At 38.5% G+C, this 17,773-nt stretch overlaps 1 protein-coding gene across 1 annotated transcript; it reads left to right on the forward strand.

Moving 5' to 3' along the window:
* The first annotated feature begins 1,684 nt into the window (after nucleotides 1-1,684).
* Nucleotides 1,685-17,415, forward strand: LOC107402107 (uncharacterized). Its single transcript, XM_076560657.1, is given in 4 exon segments — nucleotides 1,685-12,387; nucleotides 12,587-12,647; nucleotides 15,667-16,783; nucleotides 16,785-17,415. Coding segments are annotated over 4 exon segments (1,581 nt in total). The 5' UTR covers nucleotides 1,685-12,353; the 3' UTR covers nucleotides 17,154-17,415.
* The last annotated feature ends 358 nt before the right edge of the window (nucleotides 17,416-17,773 follow it).

Here is a 17,773-nt window from a genome sequence, read left to right on the forward strand (position 1 = left end):
TGGTCTTTTGATTAAAAGTTGACTCTATTTTCCTGCTTTTGTTCTTGGTTTTTTCTCTCTATCCTCTTTATTCTTTCACAAATTCTGTATACATTCTCGATTATTGTAGCTTTTACAGTAAATATAAAAATTACATTGTATCAATGTATTGTTTTTTCATAATCCCATTCATCATTCTGAGTGTTTCCACTTTATATGTAGCTTTGGAATCAGCTTTCCTGTTATAAATTGTTGGGCATTGTCTTTGGATTATATTGAGTTTATGGTACAAACTAATCATAAACAAAGTCTTAATATTGATGAATCATGTTCCCAAGAGTCATTTATATGCTTTATTTATTTAGGTTTTGTTGTTGTTAATCTGTGAAAGACTTTTTGATTATTGGATAAAAAGTATTATAGGGCTTGGTAGGTTGCTCAGCATAAATTTTCTTGGGGATGACCTGAGTTCAGATTCTAGCACCTAAATCAGGTGGCTCATCTGATAGCCTCCTTTCTGGTGTGTCACCTGTACACACATGGAAGACATTCTCTCAAACATACAAACACATACATAAAAAACAGGGATATTTTGTTTTCAAAAGTTCTTGTGACTTATAAAGCAATTAGAGCAAAACAAATTGCTTTAGATGTATAATACAAATCACACATTGTTTCTTTAAAAATCTGTTATCTTGCCTTTTTTTTAAATGGTCACACAGATGGGTATAATCTTAACCACAGAATACTATGTGAATTAATAACTAAAAAGAAAGAACCTTCTTCTTCTTCCACAAAGCATTCTAGCCTCCATATGAGGTGAACAAGTACTTAAAGTAGCCTAGGTACAAAATTATATTATGCTTAGACTTGTTTTCTAAGCAGTCACTTACGTAGAGTTTCTTGATCTACTAGCATGACTTTCCAATTATAAATGAGAAACTAAAAAGAAAAGAAACACTGAACTCCATGGTAACATTGCAAGTAATATGTTCCTGGAGTCCATATAACTTGTAGGGGAATCTCAGTCCCCGTTACCATTCTACCTTAATGTTCACCCATGGATAGACTAACATTGTTCTATTTGAAGTTTATAAGAAGGATTTCTCCAATTTGATTTAGCACAACTATGTCATACTTCAGATGAGTGTTAGTATTTGTTCCGCCCTGATACTAGTAGGAAGAAAGAAGAAAAATGGGGTTATCATGAGCTTAGTATAAATTATACTTAGTATATCATGAGCTTGTTTATAAATTGACTTGGAATTGACTGGATCACAGAGGTATGTTCAAAATGACCTTATAGCTCAGAACACACCAGTATGCCGTAATCCTTATCACTTCTGAAATACAAGAAGCAGGTACTCAGCCACTGGAAACACAGTGGGACTCTCTCTACCTCACTGTGCAGGTCCACCTCCTTAGTGCAACATTAATCCTAAAAGAAGCAGATTCTTTTCCACCCTTCCCACCAATGGGCCCTGGACTTCCCTGTGGAATCCTGTGGACTGACTCCATATTGTAGCTTTTCAGTTGTTTGTAGAGATGCCCTGTCTCCATCATGAGTCTTCTCTTCTCTCATGTATTTTAAATGCCTTGATTCATAATGTTCTTAGTTCTCTTATTGTTAATCTGTTATTTTGGAACACGGATTTTCTGTTAATCTAATCTGTGTTCCTTGATCATTGTCACTAATATTTGGCTCCAGAATTCACTTTTATGGTTTGAATGTGAAATATCCACCACAGTTCATGAGTTGGAACCCTGGATTCCAAGCTGCCAGTGATATTTTGCAGTTGTGCAACCTTTATGAAATGGAGCCTCCTTTGAGAAATGGATTGCTGTGGAATACTCAAGTTTTATACCCATTGGAAATTTCTGTTTGCTCTCTGACTCCTGACCATGAAACCAGTTCTGAAGCTAGACTCCCAACACTATTGCCAAATCTTTCCCAACATATTGGGGTATTACCCTCTGGGAACTATGAGCTATAATATTCCTTTCATATTTATATAACATATTGTTAATTATTTTGCTGCTGCAAAGAGGACAGTAATTCAGACAACACTCATGTTCTGCTGTAGGATGGAAGTATATTTTTGTTTCACTAGTTTTTTAATCTAAGAATCAGGACTCATAGACAAACCTCTCATTCATATAATCAGCCAAGTCAGTGCTAGGTAGCAGCTTCTATCCAATTACTTAGCTCTATGGTTCCTGAAGAATTGTCCTTACAGACAATTGTGAACTATCATATGGGTGCTAAGAATGGAACCTGGGACTGCAGGAAGAGAATCCAGTGTTCTTATCCACTGAGCAATCTCTCCAGCCCCTCTAACCCACTTTAAGTAAAGTGAACTAGAATACCACACACAGGAGATTAGAAATAGGACCTCCATGGGGGTATCCTATGAGAAAGATTTAGAAATCAGGTAGATCAGTCCTTTGGTGAGAATGGTGTATTGAAATCTCCCACTACTAGTGTGTGGGGTTTGTTGTGCAGTTTAAGCTTTAGTAATGTTTCTCTTATAAATGTGGGTGCCTTTGTATTTGGTACATAAATGTTCAGAATTGAGACTTTATCTTGGTGGATTTTCCCTGTGATAAAAGTGTAATGTCCTTCCCGATCTCTTCCAATTGATTTTAGTTTGAAGTCTATTTTATTAGATATTAGGATAGCTACACCAGCTTGCTTCTTAAGTCTATTTGATTGGAAAGCCCTTTCCCAGCCTTTTACTCTGAAGTAATGTCTTTGAAGTTAAGGTGTGTTTCTTGTATGCAGCAGAAGGGTGGATCCTGTTTTCGTATCCATTCTGTTAGCCTGTGTCTTTTTATAGGGAAGTGGAGATCATAGATATTGATGGAAATTAGTGACCAGTGATTGTTAATTCCTGGGGGGTTTTTTTGTTTTGTTTTGTTTTGTTTTGTTTTTGTGGTAGTATTGTGTTTCCCTTCTTTGGTATTTGTTGGTATGGGATTATCTATTGCCTGAGTTTTCATGGGTGTATTTAACTTCCTTAGGTTGGATTTTTCCTTTTAGTGCTTCCTGTAGGGCTGGATTTGTGGATAGGTATTGTTTAAACCTGGTTTTATCATGGAATATTTTGTTTACTCCGTCTATGGTGATTGAGAGTTTTGCTGGGTATAATAGTCTGGGTTGGCATCCGTGGTCTCTTAGTGTCTGCATAAGATTTGTCCAGGACCTTCTAGCTTTCATAGTCTCTATTGAGAAGTCTGGTGTTATTCTGATGGGTCTGCCTTTTTATGTCACTTGGTCTTTTTCCTTTGCAGCTCTTAATATTTTTTCTTTGTTCCTGTATGTTTAGTGTTTGATTATTATGTGGCGAGGGGACTTTTTTTTTTTTTTTTTAATCTAGCCTATTTGGTGTGCTGTAAGCATGTATCTTCATAGATATTTCTTTCTTTAGGTTAGGGAAGTTTTCCTCTATGATTTTGTTGAATATATTTTCTGTGCCTTTGAGTTGGTATTCTTCTCCTTCTTTTATTCCTATTAGTATTAGGTTTGGTCTTTTCATGATGTCTCAAATTTCTTAGATGTTTTGTGTTATGACTTTTTTGGCTTTAGTGTTTTCTTTGACTGACGAATCTACTTTATTGTGTCTTCAATGTCAGAGATTCTCTGTTCCATCTCCTGATTTGGTTGGTTATGCTTGCATCTGTAGTTCCTGATTATTTAGTTAGAATTTCTATTTCCAGCATTCCCTCAATTTCTTTATTGTCTCAATTTTAATTTTCAAATCTTGAACTGTTTCCTTCATCTGTTTAATTACTTTTTCTTGGCTTTCTTTGATTTTTTTCCCCAATTTTTTGTTTGTTTTTTTCTTCCATTTCTTTAAGGGAATTTTTTATATCTTCTTTAAGGGAGTTTTTTATTTTCTGTTTAAGAGCCTCTATCATCTTTTTAAGGTCATTTTTAGGATTGATTTCTTCTGCTTCCTCTGCCTTGGTGTGTTCAGGTCTTGCAGGTGCAGAATCACTAGGCTCTGATGTTGTCATATAGGTCTTTATGTTGTTGCCTGTATTTTTGCACTGGTGTCTGCTCATCTCTTCCTCCACTCGGTGCAGGCAGTGTCTGTGTCTGAAGGTGCCTTTCTTGTAAGATGTAGGAATCTAATGAGCTGGCCTAAAAGTGAGGCTTGTGTGATGTAGGTGACAGAGCTGGAGGAGTGGGAATACCTAAGCTATTTGGAGTCCAGCGGGATGCTGGACAAGGAGCTATAAGATTTGAAGTTTGTCCTGCTGGATTTTGGTCTTGCTTTGGTCTGTTCATTCCTCATTATACTCTGATTCTTGTGGAATAGAAATGTTCATTCTGTGCCATTGCATGTTTGAAACAATAATCTCACTTAAGGGTATAGTAGAATGGTGGTCAGAATAATTTTTAAATAAAAAGGGGCTAAAGAGATGGCTCAGTTATTAAGAGCACTGAGTGTTGTTACAGAGGACCCAGGTTTTGTTCCAAGAACCCACATAGTAGCTAATCATTTATTGTAACTCCAGTTCCAGGCATCTCCTGCCTTCTTCTGGCTCCTGTAGGTAATGCACACAGACATGTGCAGGCAAAACACCGATATAACTAAAATTAAAGGTTAAAAAAAGAGAAAAGAATGTAATTCTCTACAGTGATGTCACAGGTCTGAGACAGCAGGCAGGGCTAGTTAAAATGAACTCCTTCTGGCCCTTCACAGGAGTAACTGTAGCCTTCCTCTGTGGCAGCATGCTCAGAGGCAAAAGCAGCCTTATTCTAAGGTTACAATAACTCAGCATAGCTTTCCAACCAAGAGCAGGGACCACAGTGCTGATAGGTGACTTTTTCTTGATGTTTTCTCTATTTGTGTTCTTTGCTCTTTGCATTTGTGATAATTGGGCATTGGTACATCTATTTTTTAGATCAAATATCAAGATTGATAGGAAGCATAGGCTCCAAAGCAATCTGCTTTTACAATGCCATCTACCTGATTTTCAGCTAAGACCTTGGTACAAGATGACCATGCCAGAGGCATTTTTGTTTGTTTGTTTTGTTTGTTTGTTTGTTTGTTTGTTTGTTTGAGGCAGGATATTTCTGTGTCCTGGCACTCATTCTGTAGACCAAGCTTGCCTCTAACTCACAGAGATCCACCTGCCTCTGCTGCCCGAGTACTGGGATTAAAGCCATGTACCACCATTTATATATGTTCCTACATGACTTTAAAGTAAGGATTCCCCTACATGTATCTTCTTATCATTGTGACCATGTTCAGAATTGGATTTGTTAACTGAGCATGTTTAGAAATAGGCAGAACTCTACAGGAACATGTTCAGACTTCCTATGTAAAGTCTCCATGCTTCCCTTGTTTAGAAAAAATATTGCTTTAGAAATGACTGCCATGTTCTCCTTGCCTTCTATAGGTAAGAAATCTTTGTCAGTTCTTCTGTCTTGGCTGCTGTGGTGGCAAGTCTTGAAAGTCAAATGGACTACCTCTAGAATTCATTAAAACCAAAGAATTGGATACACTTGTGAGGGATTTTTCTTAATTGAAGCTTTTGAAGTGAGAAGACCCATCATTAATCTGGATCTTTTGAGGTGATAAGATCCACTTTTGATCTGTGCTACATTTTTCTGGTGGCATCCTACATATATAAAAGACATTGAAGGAGGAAGCTTTCTCTCTTTGCCTGCTTGCCCTAGCTGTGGTAATGGCTAAAAATGGTCATTCCTTTGCTGTCATTAGAGTCTAGTTCTAAGAAATTCTGTTGTATACTAAAGACCAGCTAAGACATTCAGCTACATGGGCTGAACATCTACTGGATTCCTCAACTTTGCAATGATAGCTAATGTTGGTCTAGCTGGAACACAACCTGTAGGGCATTCTATGTCAGGACACAGGGTGGCACCAAGGGGCACAATCAGAATATTAACATTTCTCCATTTTGATTATCATTAAAAAAAGGTGAGTTATGAGAGCAAGTAGGGGAACAAGGGCGCTGAATTCTCGAGGCTTCTTCAAGCTGGCAATGGATGAAGTGGGGAAGGGGAAAACCAGGAGTCGCTAATGGCAGTTAACTGGATGCTTCATTACTCTCCCCTCTCTTCCCCCACCAAGGGGCATTACAGGGTCACAACCAATATTAAGTCCTGGTGTGCCATAGAGGTATATTAATTGTAGAATAGCTGCATCTTCAGCCTTTTTGAAAAGCTGTTTTGAGTCAAAGTCTCTGACGTTGATTGAGGTGAACTTGAATCGTGTTTGTAGAACCACAGGGCATTGCTCTTGCTGCCCTTCTAACCAGCCATCCTAAATTCTTGGATTACAAGTCTGCAGCACCAAAAAGTTATAAAATTACCAGTTTGAGTTGCATAGTGGGCTATCCATTGCAGTAACAGGAAAAGGATTTGTGTGTGGAGCATGGCTTCGCCCTTTAGCCAGAAGAGGAGGAACGGTATACTAGGTACACTGCAGTGGGAAACAGACTAGACAAGAGCTAGATCACAGATTGAAGCTTAAGACAGTGAGCTGCACTTGGCTGGTGTGTTCAAGGGAGAGTGCTTGCTGGTATTGAAGGCTAAGGGAATGGGAGGCCGGGGAGATTTTCCTAGGTATCCACAGGAGGTGTGTATAGGCGCAAGGGGAAGCTGCCTCTAGTGTTCTATTCCAGTGCTAGGGGCAACTGTGAAAATTGGATCTGAGGTCATAGATAATGTATTAGATCTGTGGACAGCCTACCTGGTCTTCTGGCAGATGTGGCAAGTAGTTGAACAGGGATTGTCTACCTGAGTAGGGGGCTGGGACACAGAGATGAGGTGAGAAGGGACCAGGTGGTGATAGTTTGTAGAACCCACAGGAGACATGGACGGGAGAAGAAGCCGCAGCTGGTGTTCTGTTGCAGCCCTAGGGGAAACCCTGAGTATTGGCTCTTGGGTAACAGAGAGAGGGGAAAGTCCATGGGCAGCCTACCTGGTCCCCTACCCAGCATCTTAATATTGATTCATAAGATTCCCAGGATCATTTATTTACTTACAATTTTTGTTTTGTTTGTTTCTCAAGACAGGGTTTCTCTGTGTAGTTTTTGGTGCTTGTCCTGGATCTTGCTCTGTAGACCAGGCTGGCCTTGAACTCATAGAGATCTGCCTGGCTCTGCCTCCCAAGTACTGGGATTAAAGGCGTGCACCACCACCACCTGGCTTTACTTACTTCTTTAGGTTTTTGTTGTTGTTAATTTGTGAAAGACTTATAGTTTGTTGAATAAAAAGTACTATGTGGGCTGGGCATGTCACTCAGCAAGTATTCTTCTTTGGGTTAACCTGAGTTCATATACTAACACCCAAGTGGGGAGGCTCATAGCCACCCACAACTCCAGATCCAGGAAATGTCTTCTCTGGTGTGTCACCTGTACACACATGGAAAATATTCTTTCTCTTACATACAAACATACACATAAAAGTGGAGATAGATGTTTTCAGAACCACTTAGGACTTAAAAAGCAATTAGAGCTGAACAAGTTGCTTTAGGTATATAATAGAAATCATATGTTTATTTAAAAATTGCTTATTTTGCATTTGGTTTGAAAACATTTTCATTTCCTCACTCTGATTTAGGCTTATATCCAATCTTCAATCATAGAAAATAAAATGGTTTCTAAGTGATCCTAACAGACATCCTTTTCTTTATCAAAAGAAAATGAAATACTTTTAGTAGTAAAAACTATTTTCTACAATGTAGACACATCAGAAAACTTCAAGCAAATCTATCCAATTTTGTGGAACAGCCCTCCTTGTATCGGGGACTATGGGGGTCCAGCCCCTCGATAGTCCCCTCCCAGGGTCCGCGGAAGGCTCTATCAACCAGCTGAGAATCTATTCTTTAGGGTCGGTAAATCAGTCTACGCACGCAGAGCTCTTTGGTCCATTCGCTTTAATTCTTCTGGCATAACATCCTTTAAACACAGCTTCAGTTCTGTTCTCATGTCTAGCTCCTTTCTTGCCTGATTTCTCTCTATATTTATCTACTGTCCCCTCTATGTTCTATCTTAATTCCTTCATCTAGTTCTGTCCCTTCTAGGTTCTCATCTATCTAGTTCTTTCCCCTATCAGCTCCTCTCCCGTCTCCTTCTCTCTCATCTGGCTCTTCCTCATCTTGTTCTTCCCCGTCTGGCTCTTCCTCATCTTCCATCTCGTTCCTCTAGTCCTCTCTTTTAGCTCTTCAATCTAGTTCTTCCCCATCTCTTCTCTAGTCCTCTCTTTTAGCTCTTCAATCTAGTTCTTCCCCATCTCAGTTCGTTCCTCTCAAGTTCTTACCCATCTAGTTCTTCCATTCTCTTCTCTCTTCTCTGACCTCTCCTGCCCTGGGAGTTCTGGTATATATATACTTACAAGCAGTATTTCCTTAGCAGTGCAAAGCCAGGCTTCCAGGGTCAAATGGAGGGGTGATAAGAATAGGCTTAATTGACTCATCTGCCAGGCCTTCTCAAACAGGTAACCTGGATGCTTAAGTCTGTTCTTAGAGAGTACAGAGGTATCTCTGATAAGGTACTTTCCTCCATCCAGTGATGGACCTGGCCGGATGCTACCAATAATGATAATTACAGGGAGGCTTGAACTGGGAGTTCTGGCTGAGCATAGCTGTTAGCACAGAAGGTTATCTAAAAATTCCTAGAAGTGGTTAGGTAAGTAGTTAGAGGTCTATAAAGTTAGTAAGGCTGTAAGAAAGGAGGGGTCTGAGCTAAATTGTGTAAAGCTATTACTTGATGTCTACCTGACCTAGGTGGTGTCCCCTTGTGGAATTTACCTTAAGTCAGGAGACTCTCCTGTGGGTTGTTATCATTGTTAGTCCACCTGGGACTAACAATGGGTGCCCACCTGGGTGGTGTTTCCTGTAGTCCTTGAAAGTGGCCAAGGGAGATATCTGATTCCAGAGAAAGCCTTTCCCTGAGGCTGTTCTCCAAATTACCTGGAATGTGTACGTCCAGAGAGTGCTCAGTCTACACTGTTAGTCCTTCTTAGGGAAAAGTCAATTGGGAAAGCTATGAAGGCACACATGATTTTCATAACCGAAGACAGCTGATTAACAGCTTGATATAACAAGCCAAGTAACACCAAAAACTCCTTGGGATTTGGCTTCCTCTGGAGGAATTCCATGATCCCTCCAGGTAGTGACTTTGCCATAACCAGCTGAGTTCTTATGATATATTCCTGCGGCCCGCAACATCCTTGCCCTACCCATTTTTCTATTATTGGCAAAGGAAAGAACACAGAAAAAGTGGTGGTCAGTGATTTTTTTAATTTTTATTTTGGCTAGAATCTTGTAGTTCTTGTCTAAGGGACAATGTTAAATTTGTAGGTCTGTCCTTGTGTCTTTTTTTTAAATCAGTGGTGCCATCTATGTTGTATGATTTTATTAGTTATAATCTAACTATATTAATGTTTCTCTGGAAAATGATGGACCTTTACTTATTTTTGTATTCTGAAAAAAAAAAAAAACATTATGTTATGAGTTCTTTAATTTTTTGTTTGTTTGGAGACTGTCTGCAGAGAAACAGTTTTGTTTTTTCTTCTTCATCTTACAGACTTGCCTCTCCTCATTTCTTGGCATATCTTTGTTTTCCAGTTGTTACTATTATTAATATTTGCAAGTTTGCTATTTAAGTTATTGATATAGTTAATATATTGGTTTTTGTTTTTTAAAACTTTCTTGTATATTACTGTCTCTGTGACCTAATTAGTTCTAGATATCAACATGTCAGAGCCCATAGTCATCTGATGGAACATTATTTAAGGATTTACCCCCATTAGAATGGCTCGTTGCTATGTCTTTGAGAGATTGTGTTGATTGATGGTTGATATGTGAAGGCCCTTCCACTGAGGGTGGCAATATCCCTAAGAAAATAGGCTGGGCTGGATAAGAGAGCTACCAGAGTATAATACAATGACCCAAGTAAGAGAGAAAGCAGGCAAACAAAATTTCCTTATCCTTTTTGCCTTCAGTTGCTTATTGCATTCTTAGGGAACCAGCCCCAGGCTGCAGGCAGGGCTCAAAGAGACAGCCACAGCACTATGAAACTTAGACTTTTTTCTGTCTGAGGGGTTAGGAAAAGTTCACACTCACACCTATTTTCTTGGTGGTTACTTTTCTTTATTCTCTCATGCTGGCTTCAAATCTCTGTTCTTCATGGCTGTATATATACCCAACAGAATCTTTCATGTTGAATATAGGAATTACACTTTAAGGTCACATTCCATTTCTTAAATAAATGATAAAAGACAGTCCTCCCAACAACACACATGCAATAAATCTCAACTTCCTGATAGGTGAGCTGTAACCTTGCACCTGCAAAGAAAGAACCAGTCATTTTGTTATCTGCCTAAAGAGATAATCTTATAAAGGATTTTAAAAGAGTTACTAAACTACCGAGGAGTCTAAGAAAAATAAGGAAATCATGTACTACACGCTATATTTCTGAGTGTAATAAACATTTTAAACTAACATTTTGCAATTAATGGAAATGCTGGGCTTTCTCAGATTTGAAGTGTTTACTGAGAGAGAGCTGTGTCATAAATGCTTTGGTTGGAATTCAGGTTTACCTTAATTCTTAGTATGAGCTCACTACAGCATTCTCCATGGCATAGTGACACTAAAAGCATTTTAAATCTTAAAATGTTTATCTGTCCTGTGTGTAACTTTAGGTCATAAAAAAAAGGAAACTTGCAACTTTCTTGGGGCTATGAAGTCAGAGAGGCTGGCACAGCAATTAGGTTGTTTTGTATCTTTAACCTTTGTTCAACAAATTAGACAACTGGCTATTAAGTCCTCATGAACAGGACTGCTTTTCCTGGGAATAGTTTACCTTAAAAACCATTAACAAGGCACCTGATCTAATCTAAAGATACTTTGAAGCTTTATATCAACTAATAGTATACAGTTCTACTGGCAGCTGGGGAAATATAACTATTTTCCTATGTCAACCTGAACTGTGATTAAAAAAAAAAAAAGCAGGTTCTAAGTATCTCACAGTCCTCGTGGAATAATAGGCCTAGTTATGAAACAATCATTTCTATTCATCACAATTATACAGCTTAAGGAGAGGTCATCTTTCTGACAATCCACAAATATAAATGCCCAATAAATGGAATGTATTTATGAGATAAACACACTGAATCTCTTAGATGGTTATCACTGATGACTAATTCAAGACTACAGTGAAAAAAGCAACAAGTGAGGCAGAAATAAATGAAAATCTGTGAGTTGTAGGGAAAAACAGGCCTATGTAGTTTTAGGTGGCAGCCAAATGCCAAGCAGAGGCAGGAATTTTCAGGGAGATTATCACCATTAAATAGATGGCCCTTGTTCTACATTGGAAGCCAAGCAAGGTGCCTTAATGTTAGGAATCCATCCTTCTGTGCCCTCAATTAATGGAAGGATTAGGCAAAGTGATTCCTAGTCCCAGAAAGCAACTTCATACAAAATCTGGTACAAATTTGGTCCAAGCATGTAGCATGAACCCTGATTGATCTTAATAAAAACCCAGAGTCAGATATCAGGGTGAAAGCTGAAAAGAACAGAGAAGCAGAACAGGATGCCACTAGTCTTTACTTCTATGAAATCCTCAGCCAAAAAGACTGAGCTTCTGTCTCCTTCCACCTTACATTCCTTTTCTCCACCCAGCCATATCACTTCCTATCTCAACCTCCCTAGTGCTGGGATTAAAGGTGTGTGTGCTTCCCAAATACTGGGAGCAAAAACATGAGATCTCAAGTGCTGGGATTAAAGGTGTGTGCCACCACTGCCTGGCCTCTATGGCTAACTAGTGGCTGGCTTTGCACTCAGATCTTTGGGCAAGCTTTATTTGTTAGAGCATACACAAAATATCACATAAGTATGGCAGGCTAGCATTCAACTCAGGCAGACACACCTGCCTCTCCCTTCTGAGTGTTGGGATTAAAGGCATGAGCCAGTACACTCAGCTTGCCCATCTTTTTTGTAGTTAGTAATTGTTCATACAATTTCTCTGATGTGTACTCAGTACTATTAATTTGTTTGCTTGTCTCTCTATCTCTGTTAATAGGCATTTCTCTAACAAGGTGATATCCCATTCAAAGGGTACAGAAATGACAGAGGTGACCATCCTATTCAGTTTCTTTCTAAAGTGACTTGGTGATTACAACTTCTGTGTCATGGAATAAGTATGACAAGCATAAGAATTATATGACTATATTTTCAAAGAAGTATACATTTGAAATGTTATCAGTATCACTTTCCTTTGTATACATGTATGGGATATTTTAGAATGCAGTGACTTATGATGATGTACATGTTGACTTCACTTGGGAAGAGTGGGCTCTGCTGGATCCTTACCAGAAGAGTCTCTACAAAGATGTGATGCTAGAGACCTACAGGAACCTCACTGCTATAGGTAAGACTGAATTTTCCTTCACTTTGAAAATATAGGGGTGACTGTTTCTTGGCTATTGATGCTCTTCTGTAATCATGATTGAGACTAAGGAACTATAAGAATAAATCAGGCATGGTTCTAAGTTTCACTGGTGATAACAACTTAAATTTTGCACAATTTCCCATAATAAATCATACATTTTTCTGGTACTATATTTTAGGCTACAAATGGGAAGATCATAATATTGAAGAACATTGTCAAAGTTCTAGAAGACATTTAAGGTAATTTTCATGTGCAAGCTAATACAAATATGCCTCAGAAGAAATATTAGGTGTCTGGAAGTTCTAAAGAAAGTAACAGTGTAAATAAGCCCAGCTTCCTGATCCAGCTGGGACCTCCTGTTCCCCTAAGCTCTCTTTCCCCCAACCCTTGCCCTCCATTACCCGCCCCCCCACGTCCAGTTTGCTCATGTAGATCTCATCCATTTCTCTGTCATTGGGCAATTCCTGTGTCTTTCTTAGGGTCCTCTTGACTAGGTAGCTTCCCTGGAGTTGTGAGTTGCAGTCTGGTTATCCTTTGCTTTACATCTAGTATCCACTTATGAGTGAGTACATATCATGTTTGTCTTTCTGAGTCTGGGTTACCTCACTCAGGATGATTTTTTTCTAGTTCCCTCCATTTGCCTGCAAACCTCATGATGTCATTGTTTCTCTCTGCTGAGTAGTACTCCATTTTGTGTGTGTGTGCGTGTGTATGTGTGTGTGTGTGTGTGTGTGTGTGTGTGTGTGTGTATCACATTTTATTTATCCATTCTTCAGTTGAAGGGCATCTAGGTTGTTTCCACATTCTGGCTATTACAAATAGTGCTGCTATGAACATAGTTGAGCATGTGTCCTTGTAGTATGATTGAGCATTCCTTGGGTATATGCCCAAGAGTGGTATAGCTGGGTCTTGAGGGAGATTGATTCCCAGTTTTCTAAGAAAGCACCATATTGATTTCCAAAGTGGTTGTACAAGTTTGCATTCCCACCAACAGCGTAGGAGTGTTCCCCTTGCCCACCTGGATCAGGAACAGAGTGGGAGAATAAGGAAAGAGATACCATAATAAATGAAGACCCCATAGAAATAGGAAGAAGCAGAGTGCTAGTGAGGTCCCCAGAAATCCACAAAGATACCTCCACAATAGACTACTGGCAATGGTCAAGAGAAAGCCCAAGCTGACCTACTCTGGTGATCGGATGGCCGAACACCCTAACTGTCATGATAGAACTCTCATCTGGTGACGGATGGAAGCAGATGCAGAGATCCACGGCCAAGCCCCAGTGGAGCTCCAGGAGTCCAATCAGCAAGAAAAAGGAGGGGTTATATGAGCAAGAGATATTGAGACCATGATTGGAAAAAGCACAGGGACAAATAGCCAAACTAGTGGAAAGACATGAACTGTGAACCAATAGCTGAGGAGCCCTCATGGAACTGGATCAGGCCCTCTGGATAAGTGAGACAGTTGATTAGCTTGAACTGTTTAGGAGGCCCCCAGTCAGTGGACTGAGACCTGTCCTTAGTGCATGAGCTGGCTTTTTGGAACCTAGGACTTATGCTAAGACATTTGGCTCAGCCTTGATGTAGGGAGGAGGGGTCTGGACCTGCCTCAACTGAATCTATGAGGCTGAGCTGAATCCCCAGGGGAGACCTTGCCTTGGAGGAGGTGGGAATGGGGGGTGGGTTGGGGGGGAAATGCTTTAAAATTTTAAAAAAGATTTGGAAAAAATCTATTTTATGAAAATTTTAAAAAATAAAAAATAAGCCCAGCTTAAAGTACATTGATGATTATTAAATTCTAACAAAACCTATAACTCTATGTCAAGTAGATGAATTCTGTTTATAAGGCATTCTGGGTTTTTTTCTTTTTTTTATTACTAAGAAATTTTCCATACCAACCACAGAACTCCCTCCCCTCCCTCCTCCCACTCCCCAGCTTTCCCCTTCCCAACACATCCCCCATCCACCTCCTCCAAGGCAAGGCTTCCCCCATGGGGAGTCAGCAGAGCCTGACACACTCAGCTGAGGCAGGTCCAAGCCCCTCCCCTGCACCAAGGCTATGTAATGTGTCCACCCAAGACAGTGGGCTCCAAGAAGCCTGCTCATGTACCAGGGATGGATCCTGATTTCACTGTCAGGGGGCCTCTTAAACAGATCAAGCTACACAATTGTCTCACCTATGCAGAGGGACAAGGCATTATTTTAAGAAAAAAGAGAAGGAAACAATGCTTTAACAGATGTCACTATTTGAATCATAGTCTTCTGAGAGCTATGCTGTAGAACTGCCAACCCATTTAGTTTCATACCACTCATATTACAAAAGGTACACACATTGAATAGGTGATACATATATGTCCAAAACCTTCTAATAAACAAATAGTCCATAGTAAAGCTTGTGTTACTCATATACTTGTTGTGGCTTTGCTAAGTTTAGTGAGATAAGGAGTAGTTAGATTCAAGAGTCAAGGGACAGTTATAGAGAAACCTTATTCTCTATATCATATGTCTATGAGGAACAGAAACTCAAACTGTGTGAATGTAATGTGGACACATTTTATTTGTTTTTGTTTTTGTTTTTGTTTTTTCATATGATTGTGTACAATATATGGCTGTGAGCTATCCCATGTGGGTGCCGAACTCAGATCCTCTGGAAGAGCAGCCAGTGCTCTTGACCACTGAGCCATCTCTCCAGCCCCCACATTTTATTTGTTATTCTTCCTTTAATAGGTATATCATATGTCAATCTGGAACCAAACCATATGAGCATAGGGATATCAAAAGATGCAACATACCCCTCTCCCTCTCAGAACAATTAGAAGATATGTAGTAGTTTCCACTTTGAATAGACTTGTTGAATGTGATTCAAGTTTATAAGTAATTGCTTTTCCAGCTTCACTGGAAATACATCAACAATCTCACACTGGTACTTCTCTTTGTCCTGGTTCACTTTGCAAATGTATTGACTCACACTATAGGGAAATTTATGAATGTAATATGTGTGAGCTCTGAGTTTTTCCAGTTCTCTTCAAATATGTGAAAATCACATAGAAAAAAGATGCTATAAAATACAAGTCATGTAATAAAGACTCTTACCATCACAGATATATTCAAAGATGCAAAAACAACTCTTAATAAAGGGTAACAATATGAGTGTGAACAAAGTGATAACCTCTTTACAATGAGACCAAATTGTAAAATTAATTCATAGAGATATATTTGACAGTGTAATAAATGTGATACATGTGCCAATTATCGTTGCAGGCATGAAAGAAGTCATACTGGAGAGAAACTTTCTGAATATACTCAAAGTGTTAATGCCTATACATATCATAATCATCTTCAAAGGCATGAAAGAATCCATACTGGAGAGAAACACTATGAATGTAGTCAATGTGGGAAAGCCTTTGCATCTAACAGTACTCTCCGAAAACATAAAAGAACACATACAGGAGAGAAACCTTATGAATGTAATCAATGTGGTAAAACCTTTGCATATCACAGTTATGTCCAAAGCCATAAAAGAATACATACAGGAGAGAAACGCTATGAATGTAATCAATGTGTTAAAGCCTTTACACAGAACTCTAATCTCCAAATACATAAAAGAACACATACTGGAGAGAAACCCTATAAATGTAATCAATGTGGTAAAGCCTTTACACAGAACTCTAATCTCCAAATACATAAAAGAACACATACTGGAGAGAAACCCTATAAATGTAATCAATGTGGTAAAGCCTTTACACAGAACTCTAATCTCCAAATACATAAAAGAACACACACTGGAGAGAAACCCTATAAATGTAATCAATGTGGTAAAGCCTTTACACAGAACTCTAATCTCCAAATACATAAAAGAACACATACTGGAGAGAAACCCTATGAATGTAATCAATGTGGTAAAGCCTTTACACTTCCCTCTAATCTCCAAATACATAAAAGAACACATACTGGAGAGAAACCCTATGAATGTAATCAATGTGGTAAAGCCTTTACACTTCCCTCTAATCTCCAAATACATAAAAGAATACACACTGGAGAGAAACCCTATGATTGCAATCAATGTAGTAAAGCCTTTACACTTCCCTCTATTCTCCAAATACATAAAAGAACACATACTGGAGAGAAACCCTATGAATGTAATCAATGTGGTAAAGCCTTTGGACAGCACGGTCATCTTAAAAGGCATAAAAGAACACATACTGGAGAGAAACCCTATGAATGTAATCAATGTGGTAAAGCCTTTTCACAACACAGTTATCTCCAAATACATAAGAGAACACATACAGGAGAGAAACCCTATGAATGTAAGCAATGTGGTAAAGCCTTTTCACAACACGGGTATCTCCAAAAACACAAGAGAACACATACAGGAGAGGAAACCCTATGAATGTAAGCAATGTGGTAAAGCCTTTGTATGTTATAGTCATCTCCGAGTCCATAAAAGAACACATACAGGAGAGAAACCCTATGAATGTAATCAATGTGGTAAAGCCTTTGTATGCGGTAGTTATCTCCAAAGCCATAAAAGAACACATACTGGCGAGAAACCCTATGAATGTAATCAGTGTGGTAAAGCCTTTGCACGGCACAGTCATCTTCAAAAGCATAAAGGAACACATAATGGAGAGAAACCCTATAAATGTAATCAATGTGGCAAAGCCTTTCCAGATCACAGTCATCTTCAAAGGCATGAAAGAACTCACCAAAAAGGTTTCAAAGTAACTTATTATTATTCCTCTGTTTAAAGGAACATGTTTTATAATGACTATTTCTGTAATCAACAAACTATGTCTTCTGAAAAATAACTGGATTTTAAAAAGATGTAAAGTTTAAGGCTTAAGCTATATAGATTCAAAAAAGTACTTAAAGGTATAAAAAATGTTTTAAGTTATATAAGCATGAGTTTATATAGGGTTTGAGGACATAAAAGCACAACTTATGATAAAAATGATTTAAAATACATAAAAATAATAAAATGTTTCAAATGTCTTCCCCTTTCTCTGCTGTTTTTATTATATGAGACTTCAAAAATTCAGTTTTGACATTAATCAATAAAGCTCTGATAAGCTATTAATCTATCTCTGGTAAACACTTCCTATTATCATAGTAACAAACTCAATGTTTTAAAATCCCTTTGGTTATTTTCTAGGTATAGGGTTAAAAATATTTCTCATTATGCTATAGACATCTGCCAAATCTATATGCACCGAATCTTCTAGATAAAGGAAAAAATATTAATGCTTTTAACCAAAATCATTTTTAGGTTTCCAAACTTTTACTATGACTCAAAAACATGAGTCTACTGCCTTTTCTATAATATTCAAAAACATGAGTCTACTGCTTTTTCTATAATATAGATTTTAAT

Source organism: Peromyscus maniculatus, chromosome 23 (genome assembly GCF_049852395.1).
Source record: "Peromyscus maniculatus bairdii isolate BWxNUB_F1_BW_parent chromosome 23, HU_Pman_BW_mat_3.1, whole genome shotgun sequence".
NCBI classification, from domain to species: domain Eukaryota; kingdom Metazoa; phylum Chordata; class Mammalia; order Rodentia; family Cricetidae; genus Peromyscus; species Peromyscus maniculatus.